This window comes from Eumetopias jubatus, unplaced genomic scaffold (assembly GCF_037043125.1).
Source record: "Eumetopias jubatus isolate StellerSeaLion01/CBP00866 unplaced genomic scaffold, mEumJub1_p1.0 scaffold_1, whole genome shotgun sequence".
Lineage (NCBI taxonomy): Eukaryota > Metazoa > Chordata > Mammalia > Carnivora > Otariidae > Eumetopias > Eumetopias jubatus.
In genome coordinates, this window is record NW_028274807.1 from 456,403 (window position 1) to 473,432 (window position 17,030).

The following is a 17,030-nucleotide window of genomic DNA, read 5'->3' on the forward strand; positions in this document are numbered from 1 at the left end:
ATTTATTAAGTACAAAAATGGATATAAAAGCATAGGACCCTAATTTTGTAAAAATTTTAATAAAGAAAAAATTAATCCCTGAAAGGGTTTTTAGCAGATACGAATGCTGCTATTTCGCAGAGGTAGGATGAGAGGAGATCATAATTTTCTCCTTCACACTTTAATATGCTTTGTAGATTTTATGCTGTAAGCATAAAAGCTTTTATATTCAGAAAAAAGAATGCATAATAAAATACATCCTATTTGGGATAATTTAAAAAACATTTCACACATTTCAAAGTGCAGAATTACAAATAGTCAATACCTTTTATTAACATAATGATATAAAAAAATTATAGTGTGATATACAGAATTCCCAGAGAGTAATTTTAAAACATTTTAATGCGCTTCCTAAAATCTTAATTTACAAGACACTTTGTCTTACTGCCACTGACCTCTCAATACAAAAATTTTACAATATTTGTTTGCTATAAAACTACAACATTGAGATTAGGGTTAGGTAGTTTTTCCCCACCGGTCACTCTATTACAAGGAATGTCCGTTAGTCCACTGCTAGAACCTCTGTATGTCAAACAATAAGTTATACAGATTATGTACATAATTACAATAGGCTTATTAGGATTCCAGTATGTTGTAACATATTACACGGCAGCTCAACACCATAGGCAAACAGAACTAATACGCACGTGCTACCTGTAGCCAAATAAGAGATGTGAGAGTTGGCCCAGCTGGCCAGGCCCATTTGGTGGTGAATTTAAAATGGTAGAGAATTAATAATAGCTTTGTTAGGCACTGCTCCAGGCTAATTCTGGAAACACCTGGTTGTTCCTAGGAAGCATGCATAATTCATAAACTTTCCCACACTCAATCCCCCCAAAACCCCACAACTTCATAACATACTCTTTAAGAGCTATATAAAAATAATCTTAGATTTGAGCTTTGCTTCAAATTCTTTTAAGTATCTAAAGGATTTTACATTCTCTTCTTTGATTTAGCTTTACTATAATGTTAGATCAGTCAGTTTCATCAGGTTTGAATAAAATAACTGAATGCAGTTTGGCCAAGTTTTATAGGCACACAACTCAAACTGTGAAGTCCAGGGTCGGGGGACAAGGCTCTGTCCACGGCCCCTGGAGCCCGTGCAGGGTGCTCAGCAAGCAGCACCGAGGATCTGAACGCCCCAGGCACTGCCGCCAATGCCCCCAAGTCTGTTCATAGGAATAAAAATAACAATTCAACACAATTCCACGGATTGAGAAGGACTTATCCGGTGGTGTTAGGAAAACGAGGAAGTTAACTAAACAGCATGAAGTGACAAACCTAGGAAGTGGTTTAAGACTAAATGCTGGTTTATCTGCCCAAAAGCAAGCATCTAACCTGACAGCCCCAAGTGGCACTTCCCGAGGATCAGTGACAACAAACGCGGACGATCGGGCACACGCGTTCTCACACATTTCCACATCCAACCAGCACAGGAAGCGCCCTGTGAGCACAGGGGTGGGGGAGGGGTGGGGGGGGCTGCAGCCAGGACCTGCTGCCCTCGCTCAGCTCCTCCCTGTGAAACAGAAGTGAAGCACACGGACTAGGGGCCTCAAGTTCTTCCTAGCATGAATTCTATATAGGAAGTGGGAATAAATAACTGAATTTTTAAATTCAAGAACTATATTTTCAGCCTAAAAAAAGTGCAAACTTGCAACACAGTAGCGCACTTGCAATGCCTCCCCTCCCCGAGCCGGGCCTGCCTCTCCCCTCACGCAGCCCTCTGTTCAAGTACTGACATTCCTGCTCTCCTAAATGTCCTCCAAGAGCAAGACACTTCTTCAGATGGTCCAGGAAGCGGTTTCCCAAGTGAGATTTGGGGAGCCTGGAGACGGATCTGAACAAGCAGAGGAAGATGGGGCGCGACGCTCGGGAGGACTGGAGCCCTTCTCCTGGTGGCCGCTGGTGGCCCGATGCCTCTGCCGGTTCCCGCCGCGGGAGGCACAGGGCTGAGGAGCTGCGCTCACATGTTGTAGGCCACGTAGATCGGGTCCAGCTGGTCGGCCAGGAAGCCGTCTCGAAGGTGCATGCGCTGCTTCTCGCCCCGCGAGTTGATGGGAATCACACCAGGGTCCACGATGACCACCACGCCCACAACCAGGTGATGCTCCTCCAGCACCACGTTTGTGACCAGAGCCACCAGGTCCAGTGCGTCCTGCTCCAGCCCATCCAGCTCCACCACCACGACCAGCAGGTTGGTCCAGGTGAACACGGCACTGCAGGGACAAGACAGGCAGCGTCACACGGGGGGTAGGCACAGGCCTCTGGGCCACACGGACATGCGGGAAACAGTGCCAAAAAGAGAGCAGTGAGAGAAATCACAAACGTTTGCTGACATTACACCACAGCTTAACGTCACTAACAATGCAAGGGTTAGGCTAAGTGCATTTTCTAGGAATCTCTATTCCAATTAAAGCCCTGAATAAGAACCGAGTATTAGCTGATGCTGAAAGCTGTGCCTGACCCAGTTCAAGCTCCCCACCAAGGGAAGACATCAGGAGTCGCAACCATTTCAATTAAAAAGTTCAAGTAAGGGCGCCTGGGTGGCTCAGTTGGTTAAGCGACTGCCTTCGGCTCAGGTCATGATCCTGGAGTCCCCGGATCGAGTCCCGCATCGGGCTCCCTGCTCAGCGGGGAGTCTGCTTCTCCCTCTGACCCTTCCCCCTCTCATATGCTCTCTCTCTCTCATTCTCTCTGTCTCAAATAAATAAATAAAATCTTTAAAAAATAAAATAAAAAGTTCAAGTAAAAGCAGAAACACTTCAGGATAACTGAGGGACCTCACGTTTTGAGACTGATTAGGAGGTAAGGAAAGAGCTTGCAAGAGGTCTGGGGTCTGCTGCTGGACGCGGGCTGGGCCAGGCAGGACGTGGCTCTCACCACTCAGCGATGCTCCTGTGGGCTCGGACCACGGACGTCTCGATGTCAATGGGGTGGTAGCGCATGCCTCTCAGCTCCAGCGTCTCATCCAGAGACCCGACCACATACAGCGCGTCATGTCGCTCTGTGAACACGGTTCGCACACCTCAGAAGGACACCCAGGGGACACCGGGCGCATCTGCATCCGTGTCAGCCCCGAGTCATGCTATGTGGGACGACTGAGCCTCCCGCCCGTGAGCCGGCCAGTCACCCCCTCAGGAGACCCACGTCAGGGTGTGAACACACACTGTAAAATACTTTGTGCCATCTCTGGAATGAAACAGCATCTGCAGGGACACCTAGTTCTGACTTGATCTGGGCAAACTGTGGTGGCCCAAGGGACTCTGCAGCTTTCAGGGGTCCCACGTGGGGAGGGCCTGGTGGCCTTGTCACCAACACCCCAAGGCCAGTGAGGGACAGCCACAGGGGCAAAATAGCCATTTTCAGAGAAAACTGCTACCAGAGCACATCCCTGCCCCCCACACCTCACGACACAAGCTCACAGCAAAGGGCGAGGTGAGCCAGCAGGATGTCTGAGATGCTGCGGCTCGCGGGCAGTGCGGACAGACCCCAACACACATCAGCACCGGTGCGGCGGGTCCAGAGGCAACCCTCACCTCCACTGGCATCCGTGAGCTCTGTTCTTCGAAGGAAACCGAGGTAGCCAGTCCTCGCCCAAATGGTCTGGGTGTCTCCAAAACTCAGCCGGGCACTGAAGTGATCGGCGTGCAGTGCCTCCTCCCCGTACACCGTGTAGTAGCCTGTAGCATTGTGCGGGCTGCTCACCCAGATCTGCAGGGCTCAGAGGACGAGAATGTTGGCACATCACAAATGCTGGACACAGACTGTCAGGAGACGTCACCAGCCCAGAGTGCTTAAGGAAACACTTAACAGAGGCGGCGGGAGAGCGAGCTCTTTTCTCTTGTGAATGAAGTTAAAATTCCAGGCACGAAAAGCAAGCAAACAACTTTTCTCTCCTTTAAGTGAAGCATTCCTCTCTTTGCCCTAGGAAGGTTTCTGGGAGCCCCCGCACATCTGCTCGGGGACAGGTGAAGGGAGGGAGGGCTCACAGGACAGAGCAGGCATGGCTGCCAAACCTCCCCTGCGGACATGCCGAGTCTACACACACCCACACAGCCGTCGGCCGCACACGGGCTAGCGGTACCAAGTGTTGTGGGGTCCCCTGGGGTGTCCTTCTAAACACAGGGCCCATCCAGGACCCACAGTCAGCTCCCCAGACTGAGCACCTGGTTCTAGACACCCCCCAGATGGCATCTCAAAGAGGACACGGGGCGGCCAACAGGGCCTCCTGCCCTAAGAGGCAGGTTCCCAGCCTGGCACAGACCCTCCATGACCACCTTGGGGGCAAACTGTTGCCCTAACAGGCCTGGGTCCAACTGGCCAGGAAGGGGGAGGGCTGAGGGGCGGCCCCATGCTGACTACACCCCGGACGGGAGCCGTCAGGACAATCAGGACACTGAGCGACCCCTGGAAGGCCCCCATCAGACAAACCGGGCAGCATCTGTGTAAATACCCCTGAACCCCATCTGCCAGGACCCCAGAAGCTGTCCACAGCAGAGCACAGTGGTCCTTGTGCCCACCTGGTGCTCGCCCACAGAGGCTGGAACTGGAAGCCTGAGACGTTCCCACCACAACAGAGCGGCCTGGGCCCCCGGCCCCCAGGGAACGGTCCCACCCGCCCCGAGTCACTCAGGACCCACTCCCATGCACGACACATTGTGTCGGCACAGTGACTCCCACAAAGCTTGCATCCTAAGGACACAGAGCAACCCCCCCCAAGCCTATGTCTGCCCCCAGCCAGCCCCTCCCTCGGGGACTGCTTTTCAAGGGGAATCACAGTCTCTGGACAGCTCCTCGGGCCTCCCAGTGCCCACAAAACTTGAGGTTCCCCTTTGCCGGAGAGCAAACCCTGGGGTGGGCTTCATCCTGCGGGACCCCAGCGGGACCCGCCCACACAAATGGGTGCAGTAGGGGCAGGAGCAAAACAGCTTCTCCAAAGTATGTGTGACCCCAAACGGCTGAGAATTCCCGACTCTGGGACAGACTGGGGAGACGAGTCGGGGCAGCTGCTGAGACCGTGGGGGCTCCGGCCCCCCACCTTACCTCTCCCAGGTGTGAGTCTCCAAGGGGCCCTTTGGTTTCAGTGTGCGCAATAATGACCTTCACCCCAGGGAGGATCTGGAAAGAGGATGTGAGTGATCAGGAGGGTTAGACGCGAACCTAAATCAGACACCGATTTTTCACAGAAATAAGAGACTTTTTGATAGACAAAAATAAATTGTGAATCTTAGCAAAATTATCCCAGTTCCTAAGAATGGACCCTATTTCAGATGTCGAGAGGGGTAAGGAGGGTCTCCTTAAGCATCTCCCACACCCGGGGTCTTTCACTAAGGCCACACGAGGAGAACCTGCTCCTTGCAGGGGCCCACAGGTATAGGGTGCCATCCACACGCCATGGGCCACTGCCAGGGCTCTGTGTGCCGGCTCGGTGAGCCCCAGCCTGGCCTGGGGAGCCACCCGTGAAGACATGGAGTCAGTCCTACCCTGCCGCTGGCTCAGGAAGGCAGGGGCACTGGCTCTGGTCAGACCACCCGGACACCTGTTCTGTCTGGTGGCGTCCCCACATACAAAACAGATGGCAGTGGGGACCTCCAGGCAGATGGGAGGGAGGGTCAAGGGTCACAGGAACATGGGGATGCAGGCTCTGTCGCCCATGGCCATCTTCCTCCTCTCCCCCAGCTCAGCTCCAGCCACACTGGCCCCTCCAAGGCCCACACTCCCACCCCAGGACCTTTGCACCAGCAGAGCCTTCTGCGCCTCATGTCTGTGGCTGTCCCTCCTCAGAAGCCCGACCCTGGTCACCCTCTGCAGGCACAAGGCTCTTGTGCTGTTGCCGTCTCCACTGCCCTGTCCCTAGCAGTCGCTGTGACCCTAATGGTGTGGGAGCAGAATCGGGGTGGCCCTTCCAGGCTGTGTGGGCCGTGCCAACCTCCATTTCTTGCCTCTGGGATTGTGCAGGAACAGGACAGGCCACCTCTCTGCCCTCGGCCTAGCACCGGCACACTGCAGGAGCAGTGGGAAGCCCTGAGATCGGGGCCGTCTGTTCCTGGCTGCGACGCTGGGCACCCAGCCCTGCCCTTGACCCTGCTGTCTCCTGAAGCCCAGGCCATCCCCCCACTGCATCACACCGCCTGATAAAGCCATGCGGGCGCTCTTCTTTCCCTCGAACTTTCCCTGGCTCTGAGAACACCTGTTCTCCAGATCCCCCTGGGGGCATCGGGGCCCTGACCGAAGGGGCCCAGCAGCCTCAAGACCCCAGTGGGAGCTCCTTCTGGGCTTCTGCCCCTCCCTCCTTTCTGATGTCCTTGTGTGAGTGATGAGGAGGAGAGGAGCCCTCCGCATCAGCCCAGCTGCGACCCCCATCGACCTGTGTCCATCGGGACATGTTGAACTCTCGGAACCCGCCAAGGGCCAAGTTCCAGCTCCCACTACCTTTCCAGACTCCGTCAATGGCAGACTGTGCGGAGAACCCCGTTCTACCAACCGTACCCTGAAAATTAACAAGGGAAAAGGTCATCAGAAACTGCTTGTCACTATAAAGGTTGGTCTATGGACAATGCCTCGCCTTCAGACTCATGACCTTGCCGTGACCTTGGAGCAGTGACTGCCTGCTGACTGGCTCCAACTCAGGGCAGGGGTTGGCTCCAGCTTTCTCTGCACCCTCCTCCCAACCCCCCCCCCACCTGCTGGCCCCACCCCCAGGAAGCTCCACCGCTGTTTACATCAAGGGGCAGCGTGGCCACGTTTGAGGGTCCAGAACCAGGACCCAGCTTCGGAACTGGGAGGGACCAGACCCACAGGGACACACTGGTGGCCCCCAGCGCACATTTACTGACGAAAACGCTAAGTCCGGTCTTAAAATGGTATCATGGGAAAAACATGCTTGCCATTGGCTGGTTTGCTTGTTTTCTACCCCGTACGACGACCCATGTCAGGTGTTGGGTAACTCCCATCATCCCTCCAGGGGTGGGGACCACAGGTTCAGGGATGCTGCCTGAGCTGTGCTGACACGAGGGGCCGAGAAGGCAGCCCAGGCTCCCCAGGGGACCCAGCCAGCCAGCCGCTCACAACAGGATGCTGGGAGGTCGGCTCGGGACCCATCAGCCCACACAAGTTCCCCTGCGGGTGTGGATGGGCCCTTACCGGTCGTGGCGCAGCGCCCTCATGTCTACGTAGACGGTGGTGGGGTCCGGGCCGGCCGTGCCCTGAAAGGAGAGCAGCAGAGGAACCTCCCTTCATCGGGTTTGCAGGAGCGCGTCTGCATCTCTACACGGGCACAGCCGCGTGACAGCCCCTCCCGGGTCCCCAGAGGACACCCAGGAAGGCAGCAGCTCTGCCCGGGGCAGTGAGCCTGCCCGCGGGCACGGACGCCCTCCATCCAAACATCTACCTGGCTCAACAACATCAGGTGGAGCGTCCAGCAAAATCCTACAATTTTACTCGTCAGTTCTAACAGCTTTGTGTTCCCGCTGGTCCCTACCCTCCGTGCGATGGTAGAAACACCACCGTAGATTTTGGAGGGCATTTCCGCCACGCCGTCAGATCAGGCCTGGCCTCTCGCCGGCCAACTGGATTCTACCAAGGGCAGAGCAGAGTAGAGGCTCTCTCGGGGATTCACCCTTCTCGCCTCTCTTCGGAGACTTGGCATTGACCCTGCCGAGGCTATTAGGGCCCATTTAGTAGATAAGGAACATGGAGTTAAATGGACACTCTGCTCGACGTCACTCTCTGAAGACCCCAGACAGTGTAACCCACGTCTGCCCTGGTTAAAACAAGTGTCTTCTTTGAGACCAAACATGGCCCTTCCTCCACGGGCAATGCTAGGACTGTACGTTCTTTTGGAAAATGGCTTTGCTCTTCCACTTGGTTTCAAAGGAGCTTTTGTAATATGTCAATAACAGCCACTGTGAGCAAAGTCAGACAGGAAAGACACATGCGTTTGTCTGGAATTCACAAGAAGCCACAGGAACTCTTGGGGGAAGCACAGAGGTGCCTTGAGGTTGAGGTCAAGGTCGTACCTGCTCAGCCAGCTTTCCCAGCCTGTTGGGCTGACAGAGGCAGAGAATGCCAGCAGAGGGAGACAGGGAGGAGACAGCCACAGGAAACAAACAGGAAGCAACAGGCCACGTGAGAAACACACGTAAGAGAAAGCAAAATACGTCACTGCATCTCAAAGCGCAAATGTGAACAACCCATTAAGAGTCTGGCAATCCTACGTGGCATCCCACGTGCCGACAAATGGTACAGACACCTTCAAATATCGAGTAAAGAGGGCACCGGCTTTTAGATGCTGAGCAGAGAGGAAGGTGTTCACTTACAGCCTTGAACTGTGCATCAACAGCCTGACACTTGGTCATACTTTCTACAATAGGAAGGGACGTGAGGAGGGGGCCCCAGCCCACCTCCTCCTGCCACGGGCGAGGGTCTGAGGCTTGGAGAGGCCAGCAGAGTCTTCACGGCGGGGAGGACATCAGCAGAAATGCCCGGAAAACAGGAGGACGGCCTCTGCGTGACAGACCGGCCCTGGGCCGGGGACAGGCTGGCCCAGGAAAGGTGTGCCGGGTGCCAAGGACCAAGGCTGCGCAGAGGCCCGGGCTCCAGGGATGCCTCTTCCACACCCCGTAATTCCTATACCGTGTCCGTGAGGAAGGCATTCAGTATGTTTTTTTTTTTTTTTAAAGATTTTATTTATTTATTTGAGAGAGAGAGAATGAGAGATAGAGAGCATGAGAGGGAAGAGGGTCAGAGGGAGAAGCAGACTCCCTGCTGAGCAGGGAGCCCGATGCGGGACTCGATCCCGGGACTCCAGGATCATGACCTGAGCCGAAGGCAGTCGCTTAACCAACTGAGCCACCCAGGTGCCCGGCATTCAGTATGTTTTTACGAAGAAGTGAAATGCAGATACTAGTACCAAATCCGGAAAACAGCCAGCCATCTGAAGCAGCATTAGACATACTCTAGCTGTTCAATTTCTGAAACTTCGTGTTTTCCTTTTAATAAGTAAAATACCTTAATGTTTCAAAAATGAATTTGGGGCAATACAAACCACCACGTTAATTAATGTTTCCATTTAAAATTGGTAAATGTCATAAGCTTTAAAAAATTAGCTACAGGGGCGCCTGGGTGGCTCAGACGGTTAAGCGTCTGCCTTCGGCTCAGGTCATGATCCCAGGGTCCTGGGATCGAGCCCCGCATCGGGCTCCCTGCTCCGTGGGAAGCCTGCTTCTCCCCCTCCCACTCCCCCCGCTTGTGTTCCCTCTCTCGCTGTCTGTCAAATAAATAAATAAAATCTTAAAAAAAAAAAATTAGCTACATATTGTATCCACCTTAGAGATTTTTCCAGGTAAGTGAATAGCCGCTGCTCAAGAACGTGTTGTTTTCAAATGAGCCTTTGTTCATCTAGGAGACTAGAATATCTTTTACAATAAAACCTTCCAGCTCACAGGCTGAACTGACATATGGAAGTGAACATAAAAGGCTCAGAGGACAAGCAGGGACCAGGGACCAGAAGGCAGGACAGCACATGGAGGGCGGCAGGAGGGCGGCAGGAGGGGGGGCTCCCCAGCAGGCCTTACCTGGAGGCAGATGGCCACGTTGACCCTGCAACCGAATGTGGTGCTCACCGCACGTGCTGGCAGCCCCAGGTCCTTGAACAGCTTGGAGAAGGACTGCGTGAGCGCGATCCTGGGCCTCTCCTCTGCGACCACCATGCAGGTGCGCACGCAGGACAGGTTCACCCCCTTCATCTGTGGGAGGGGTGGCGGAACGGTCCTGAGCCATCTGAGGAAGGCTTGGCGGGGCACCCCCAGGGGCACCTGGTGCAGGAGCAGGGTGAGCGGGAAGCAAACCACAAACCCCAGCCTCCTCCTCCCCTGGGTCTCACTGGGTGGTCTCAGTTCCCCAGGGTCCTAAGCATGAAAGCACTGGAGGGGGCCCCTCAGCTCTGCACCCACTCCTGGCCTCCTGTACCCCTGCTCCAGGCCCCTGGGCCCCATGGTGCACTCAGAACTTGTATGGGCCCCGCCTCCCCACCCTGGCTCCCCTGCCCACCGCACTCTGCTCCCTGCACCCCTGCTTGGCTCTCACACCATCCTCTGATGTGTGGGGTGTGCAGAGGAAGGGAGGGACCTCTAGGGGCACAGCGAGGAGCTCGCAGCATGGTGGGGTCCGGGATAAAGCACCATGGAGCCAGTGTGGCTCTACTCTATTTCCACAAATGGCTTGAACAGATCTTGGGGGTCTTTGCTTAAGGTTCCCAGGGTCCCGTTTAGAAACAAGTAGGAGCCCCTGGTTTGGACACTCTGAAAGGAAAGCAAGCAGGGTCGCTCACTCACCCTGAGGACGCCCGTCTGCGCTCCCAAGCCCTTGGTGCACATTTCCATCACCGAGTAGGAGCAGAAGGTGACCCGGGCCTTGTACTGGCTGACGGCAGACAGCCACAGGGATACGTTGCTCTCCAGCTCCAGTGGGGGCACCAGGACGGACTGGTGTCCTGAGTAGACGCTGGGAGAGTGCAGGGAGGGGGTCAGGACCGCCCACGAGGTGCCCTGGCCACCTGCATCCCTGCCTCTTTCCTTCCCCGAGGACACTTCTTTCTAAGCCAGAACTGGGCACAACTTGGCCCTAATTCAAGTGGGAGTTTCACTAGAAAATTCTGTGGGGAGCAGGGGGTGACACAGGGGTGTGGTCTCCGTCTAAGCACTTTGGAAGGATCCAGAGTCACAGTTAGGGACAGAACCTGCTGGCTGCAGACTCTGGCTTTCTACTTCCAGAGATCCGTTGCTACCTCCTAGTATTTGTTGAAATTAAGTAGTCTCTTCCCTATTACTGGTAACGGATACTGTTTATATGTAGTGAAAAATGTATTTTTACTCTTTTTACTCAGTTCCAAACTCAGGCTCCGATCCTTTTCACCCCCAAATGAACCCACTCACATGTTCATCTTAGACTGCCTGGGCACCAAAAATGAATGTTAAGGCCCCCAAAATGACACAAGTGATTCCAGTCCTGCAGGCAGGCAAGGTGCAGGGGCACCTGCTCACCACCTGCTCACCACCTGCAGCACTCACCTACTCACCACCTGCATCACTCACCTGCTCACCACCTGCAGCACTCACCTGCACACCACCTGCTCACCACCTGCATCACTCACCTACTCACCACCTGCTCACCACCTGCAGCACTCACCTACTCACCACCTGCTCACCACCTGCAGCACTCACCTACTCACCACCTGCAGCACTCACCTACTCACCACCTGCATCACTCACCTGCTCACCACCTGCAGCACTCACCTGCATACCACCTGCTCACCACCTGCAGCACTCACCTACTCACCACCTGCAGCACTCACCTACTCACCACCTGCAGCACTCACCTGCTCACCACCTGCAGCACTCACCTACTCACCACCTGCATCACTCACCTGCTCACCACCTGCAGCACTCACCTGCATACCACCTGCTCACCACCTGCAGCACTCACCTACTCACCACCTGCATCACTCACCTGCTCACCACCTGCAGCACTCACCTGCACACCACCTGCTCACCACCTGCATCACTCACCTACTCACCACCTGCTCACCACCTGCAGCACTCACCTACTCACCACCTGCTCACCACCTGCAGCACTCACCTACTCACCACCTGCAGCACTCACCTACTCACCACCTGCATCACTCACCTGCTCACCACCTGCAGCACTCACCTGCATACCACCTGCTCACCACCTGCAGCACTCACCTACTCACCACCTGCAGCACTCACCTGCTCACCACCTGCAGCACTCACCTGCTCACCACCTGCAGCACTCACCTGCTCACCACCTGCTCACCACCTGCAGCACTCACCTGCACAGACACCACAGGGCGAAGCCGAGGCCACAGTAGGGATCAAGGCATATGGCGATCTGCCTCGAGGGGTAGAGCTCACACTGCAGCTTTATGGAGCGGCACAAGGCACTTGTGGCTGCGTGTGACATCTTAAGGAGTAAAATGGAAGTTCTGGTCAGCGATGTGAGGGAAGACAGAAAGTGAACAGCAGTGCCTGTCAACCATGCAGCCAGACACAGTTGCCTCCTTAAAGGATGGCTGGCTCAAATCCCCATTCAAACCAAATAATACACAGGATATGGCACACTAAAGACCTTCTAAATGAGATTTCAGAAGATGAAAAAATTTAATGGAGCTCCTGGCTCCTGGTAAGGAGACAGACTCATCAAAGCCACCCGCTCCCAAAGCTAGTTATAAATTCTAAAGTTTAGCTGTTACCATAAAACATCAAAATATGCACAGTTCTCGGGCTAACCTGATTCTGAGGGTTTACTGGTATTTAACACAAACTTCAAGGAACACTATTGTTGCCTCCAGCTGTGGATGAGAGTGGGGACCTGTGTAAACCTGCACCCAACACCCTTTCTCCCCACCCGTCAGAGGCAGAAGCAAGTAAGAGCTATGACCTCAGGACCCACCTTCACGCCTGCTAATATCCCCGTAGTTGACACGCTGAAGTCCAAGTATGCGAGCACATCTGGAGACGGGGGCCTGAAAATGTTCGCCACCTTCTTTTTTGGTATGTCATCTGTTGAAGCAGCGACCCCAGTAATGTTAACGCTACTCCAGGCTCTCAAAGGGAGAAAGAAAACATGATCCGTACCTGGGGAGTCCTGGGGAGAGCCCGTGCGGAACAGGAGGGAGGCCTGGAGACAGCAGGCCATGTGCATACGTGGGGAAGCTCATTTTAACCTTCAGGAAAATGTCATGTGGAGCAGACCCACCATGACTGCTCTGCGTGCGTGGTGCCAGGGACAGTGGGCGAGGTGCATTTACCAGTGCCAGAGTTCGGAGGAGCAAGGACTTGCCAAAGGTCAAAGAGCCTGTGGCTGAACCACTATTATTAGTGAGAGCTCCGACCACAGCGAGAGCTATGGGCAGGCTCCCAGGGCTCTCCCTGCTTCATCGTTCCTGTAAGACCACGAGGTGGACTCAAGTGAGGCAAGGGCTGGAGCCTACGTTGCCGCAAGCTGGCCAAGCAACAGGACTGTCTGGAGCCAGTCTGCTCCTGAGCCACCAGGGCCCCACACCGGCTGCCCTGGACCAGCTCCCCAGGACGGTAGATGGGTACCGGGCGGGTGGCCACAGACAACACAATCCCTGACCGCTTGCCCTGGAGTGCAAGGGCAGATGTCTGCCAGGTGCGGGGGTCAGGAGGGACGCCTGCCTGCTCGTTGGCTGGCCCCCCTGTGGCTGTGCACCACAGCTCACCAACAAAGCCTGTGGGGTGCTGCTAGTTTGGGGCATCTCAGCCCCAGGCTGACCTCACGGCTTGAGGCATAGCGGTCCAGGGGTTTACAGCCCTTGCTATTGGCCCACAAGCATCTCATGGGGTACAGCGGCACTCACCAATGACGGGACAAAGGACAGAGGTGTGTGTGCTGTGGGACCACCTGCTGCACAGGCGTGAGAAGCAGCACGAGGAGGGGTGGTCTGCAGACACACCGGCTGCCGACAAGGACCTCTGCCCCGCAGGTGCAGGGGACCCGCTGTGAGGGAGGCCCAGAGGCGAGCGGCCCTTCACCACCTATTTCAGCTGCTCCCACCCAACTTTTATTGTTTGGTGGCAAGTGTAGAATCCGTACAACAAAGAAAGGAAAGGTGGTGTGTCCCGGGGGCCAGCGCACACACCGCAGGCGCCGAGGACCCGCACCTGTATCCAGAATGGTCGGCCAGGTCCTGACGTCCACGGCGGTGGCTGCATCTCTAGATCTGAGCAGCCGCATGATGGCCTGTGTGGTGAGGACGCAGGCGGACTTGCTGACCTGCAGAGCACGGGGGTTGAAGGTGTGAGCGGGACCCGGGCCTGGGAGAGATGACACGGTGGACGGCACAGGCCCCCGCCCGCCCCTGGTCACCTCCACGATCATCTTGACAGTGGGCAGCGTGGTGGCGAGGTTCTGGGGGTGCGGGGGCCGCACCGTGACGGGCACGCAGCCGCAGTACAGACAGCCGTAGAAGGCAGCAATGAGGTCCACCCCTGCGAAGACACGTGGTCAGAGAGGGGCAGTACGGGCGGAACGCGACGAACAGCACGCAGGACCACGGAGGGCCGAACGGATGAGAGCGTCCCAGCCCAGCGCCATCCGGACAAAGCCGCGACTACGCAAACCGACATGGCACTGACACGGGGAAACCGAAGGGCCCCACAACCATCTGATTTTTGCTTTCTTGCCTCTATTCTTGCTAAGACCTGCACCCCCACTTTACACATGCACATGGTGTAGGTCCCCCTTGTAAGGGACGAGGAGTTAGTGATTTCTTTAGAATAGGTAACATCTAAGGAACGATCTGACCTGTGAGAAGGAGTATTCTGGACCCTCAGCTCTAGAGACATCTCTAAGCCAAGGCCCCCTGGCTCCAAGGAACATCCCCTAAATCAGCTCCCAATGACTGAGAGGACATGCACACCATACCACAGTCCCCAGTAAAACCCCCAACACCCCAAACAAAGATGGGACTCTCTCCTTCCCAGAGTCTCCCAAGCACTCTGTCCATAGCTGTGCGCTCTCTACACCTTCAATAAACTCTATTTCATTCCGATCTTGGCTGGTCCTGCAGGACTCCCTCCCAGTCCCAGACCCGACCTGCTGGCATCATATTTGTAGAAAGCACTATGAGGGATGTACAGAGACTATCCTGAAAGGCTGGATGGTAGAAGAGGGTGTGTCTGTGGCACAGAGGAGGGCACCGAGGGCAGGAGGTCTCCAGCCCGGGAGCAGCACTAGGCCTACCATTCCTGTGCACGGGGGCCAAGTGCAGGGTAGGTGAGCAAGGGAAGTAGGAACCTTTTGAGGGACGGGCTGCCCGGCTCTGAAAAGGAGGGAACACGGGAGTGGGAGGGGTCTGCCCACCAAGGAGAACAGAGCTACAGGAGGTGATGGGGAGCATGAGGTGGGGGTCTGCCCCCTTGGAGAAATGGAAACTTGGAAGGCTGCAACTCCTCGCACATCTGTTCTCAGGCCTGGGCATCCCTCCTGGCTCTCAGCTATACATCATGACACGTGACCACCAAATGTTCCTTCAGATTTCTAAATGTTTAAGTCTTAGGGGGAATTATACCACACTTAAAACCTACGCTCCCATCTTGAACTCAATCCAGCTTGAGACGCTTGCCCCCCCTACACACACACCCTGGAGACCCTTCAGAGCACACAGGGCCCCCACCTGGCATTCTCAGGCTACAAGACACCAGCCTCAGGCTATTTCAATTCCAGGGTCAAAATAACTGTCCCATTTAACCTGGCTGGTGGGTTTCACCAGATTACAAGTTCCCAGTGCTCCATCAATATTAATAACGGACACTGAGGCCAGGGCTGCTCAGCATGGTCAGAGCAGGGCCCTGAGCACACCCAGCAGACCGGGGCACATATGAGAGCTCTTACACCCAGCATGGTCGCTTCTCAACACAGCACATGAGGAAGACACAGACAGGAGCCCACTTCCTTGAGCTCACAAAACTCATGCTGCTTCCTGAACGCACATATTTCCAGGTACACAGGTGGGGAGAACCCTTCTGACCCCACCAGCATCCCCCTTCCGCAGCTTCCAGAGAGCATGGGTTCTTAATCCCTTGGCTCAATACACCCCTTTGGAAATTGGAAAAGTCCTGGGCCACCCCCTTCACTCCCAAGAAATACACAACACACCCAGTGGCAAGTACAAAGCATGGGGGGCCCTCCCACGGGGACCCCAGCTCAGCCTCCAGCTACTATACTCTCCACCTGCTGGCATGTTTTCAGATGTAAATTTAGACCTTCAGCATGCATTTTCTTTTTTGTTGTTAAAAATGGTTTAAGAATAGTGTCAAACATACTCCACAGTAGAGAAGAGCATCAGGCCCCTCCCTCTCTTCACCCTCCGGATTCTCAATTACCAAGATCGCACTGGTTTGCTACCCATCTTTCCTTCCCTTTTCCTGTAGTAAAGCCTTCCCAGTGTTTCCCAGTTACTGTAGCCCTGCGTTTCCTTGTGGGCGTGCTCCCTGTGGGCGGGCTCCCTGTGGGCGCACTCCCGCGTGCTGTGCGTGCTTGCAGTCCCAGCCCTGAGTCCAGGGCTTGGCACCACTGCAGCCAGTGTAGACAGCTCGGGGCCAGGGAGCTCCAGCTCAGCCGTGTCTCTGCCCCCTCTCAGTCAGGGTGAAGCTTGCCTTACGCCTGGAACCCAGGGGTACTTGAAGAGTGGGGACTGAGCTCACCCTAGGGAAAAGTACCCTCACAGCCCAGATGATGTGGGGAACAGAGGCAGAAGGAAATGTAGATAAAAGTAAATGTCCCTATAACCTGCAGCCCGTTGACGAATACTCGAGGCGGGCAGAGCGTAACATTCCTCCAGGAAGCTCCTGTCCTAATGTTGATGCCTTGTTACAGGGAAAAACAACCCTAGCTTGACAAGAGCCAGGCCTCCAGGATCCTGTGAGTCTTCTTCAGCAGATCCAAGTCCTTTTGGACACCTCCCTTTGCCCTCCCTCCCCCAACTCCCAAGTATATGATCAGCCACCCCTCACAGCCCCGGGGCCGCAGCTCCTTCTGCCCACGGGTCCTGCCCTGGTCCCGTCCCTGGGCTTTAACAAAACCACCTTTTTGCACCACAGACGTCTCAAGAATTCTTTCCTGGCCGTCGGCTCTGGACCCCGACGACACTCCAAACCACATCACAGGGAATGGAAGGAGGAGAAAGAATGTGATGCCAGTGTGAGTTTGGGAGCATTCGAGTTACCAGGTATGTGTGCCAAGAAAGAGACCAGGCTGCCACCCTGCCCCAGGCCCCAGGAAGGGGAGACGTCCGCACGCCGTGGCAGTCCCCCAGGAAAGAGGCGCCCCGCTCCCACCAGCAGCAGCAGTCCCGCAGGAAGAAGTGCTGAATGCAACCCAGGGTCCCCCCAGAGATGCCGAAAAGGGGCCTGGACAAGTGGCCCAGAGATGAAGCACAGAGCACA

At 55.2% G+C, this 17,030-nt stretch overlaps 1 protein-coding gene across 2 annotated transcripts in view; it reads right to left on the bottom strand.

The window, feature by feature from the left end:
* Positions 1-287: 287 nt before the first annotated feature.
* DIP2A (DIP2 acetate--CoA ligase A) overlaps positions 288-17,030 on the bottom strand; it is a 107,607-nt gene continuing 90,864 nt past the window's right edge. Inside the window, exons 27-38 of one of the 2 annotated variants that reach the window (XM_028094740.2) lie at positions 13,951-14,072; positions 13,746-13,857; positions 12,511-12,620; positions 11,891-12,021; positions 10,374-10,542; positions 9,615-9,785; positions 7,183-7,244; positions 6,472-6,529; positions 5,083-5,157; positions 3,576-3,750; positions 2,920-3,043; positions 288-2,255 (exon numbers count right to left, since the gene is read on the bottom strand). In XM_028094740.2, the coding sequence (XP_027950541.2) occupies positions 2,003-2,255; positions 2,920-3,043; positions 3,576-3,750; positions 5,083-5,157; positions 6,472-6,529; positions 7,183-7,244; positions 9,615-9,785; positions 10,374-10,542; positions 11,891-12,021; positions 12,511-12,620; positions 13,746-13,857; positions 13,951-14,072 (1,562 nt within the window). In that variant the 3' untranslated portion in view covers positions 288-2,002. Of the gene's footprint in view, positions 2,256-2,919; positions 3,044-3,575; positions 3,759-5,082; positions 5,158-6,471; positions 6,530-7,182; positions 7,245-9,614; positions 9,786-10,373; positions 10,543-11,890; positions 12,022-12,510; positions 12,621-13,745; positions 13,858-13,950; positions 14,073-17,030 lie in introns of those variants that run through there. The other variant, XM_028094741.2, reaches the window with a different exon arrangement.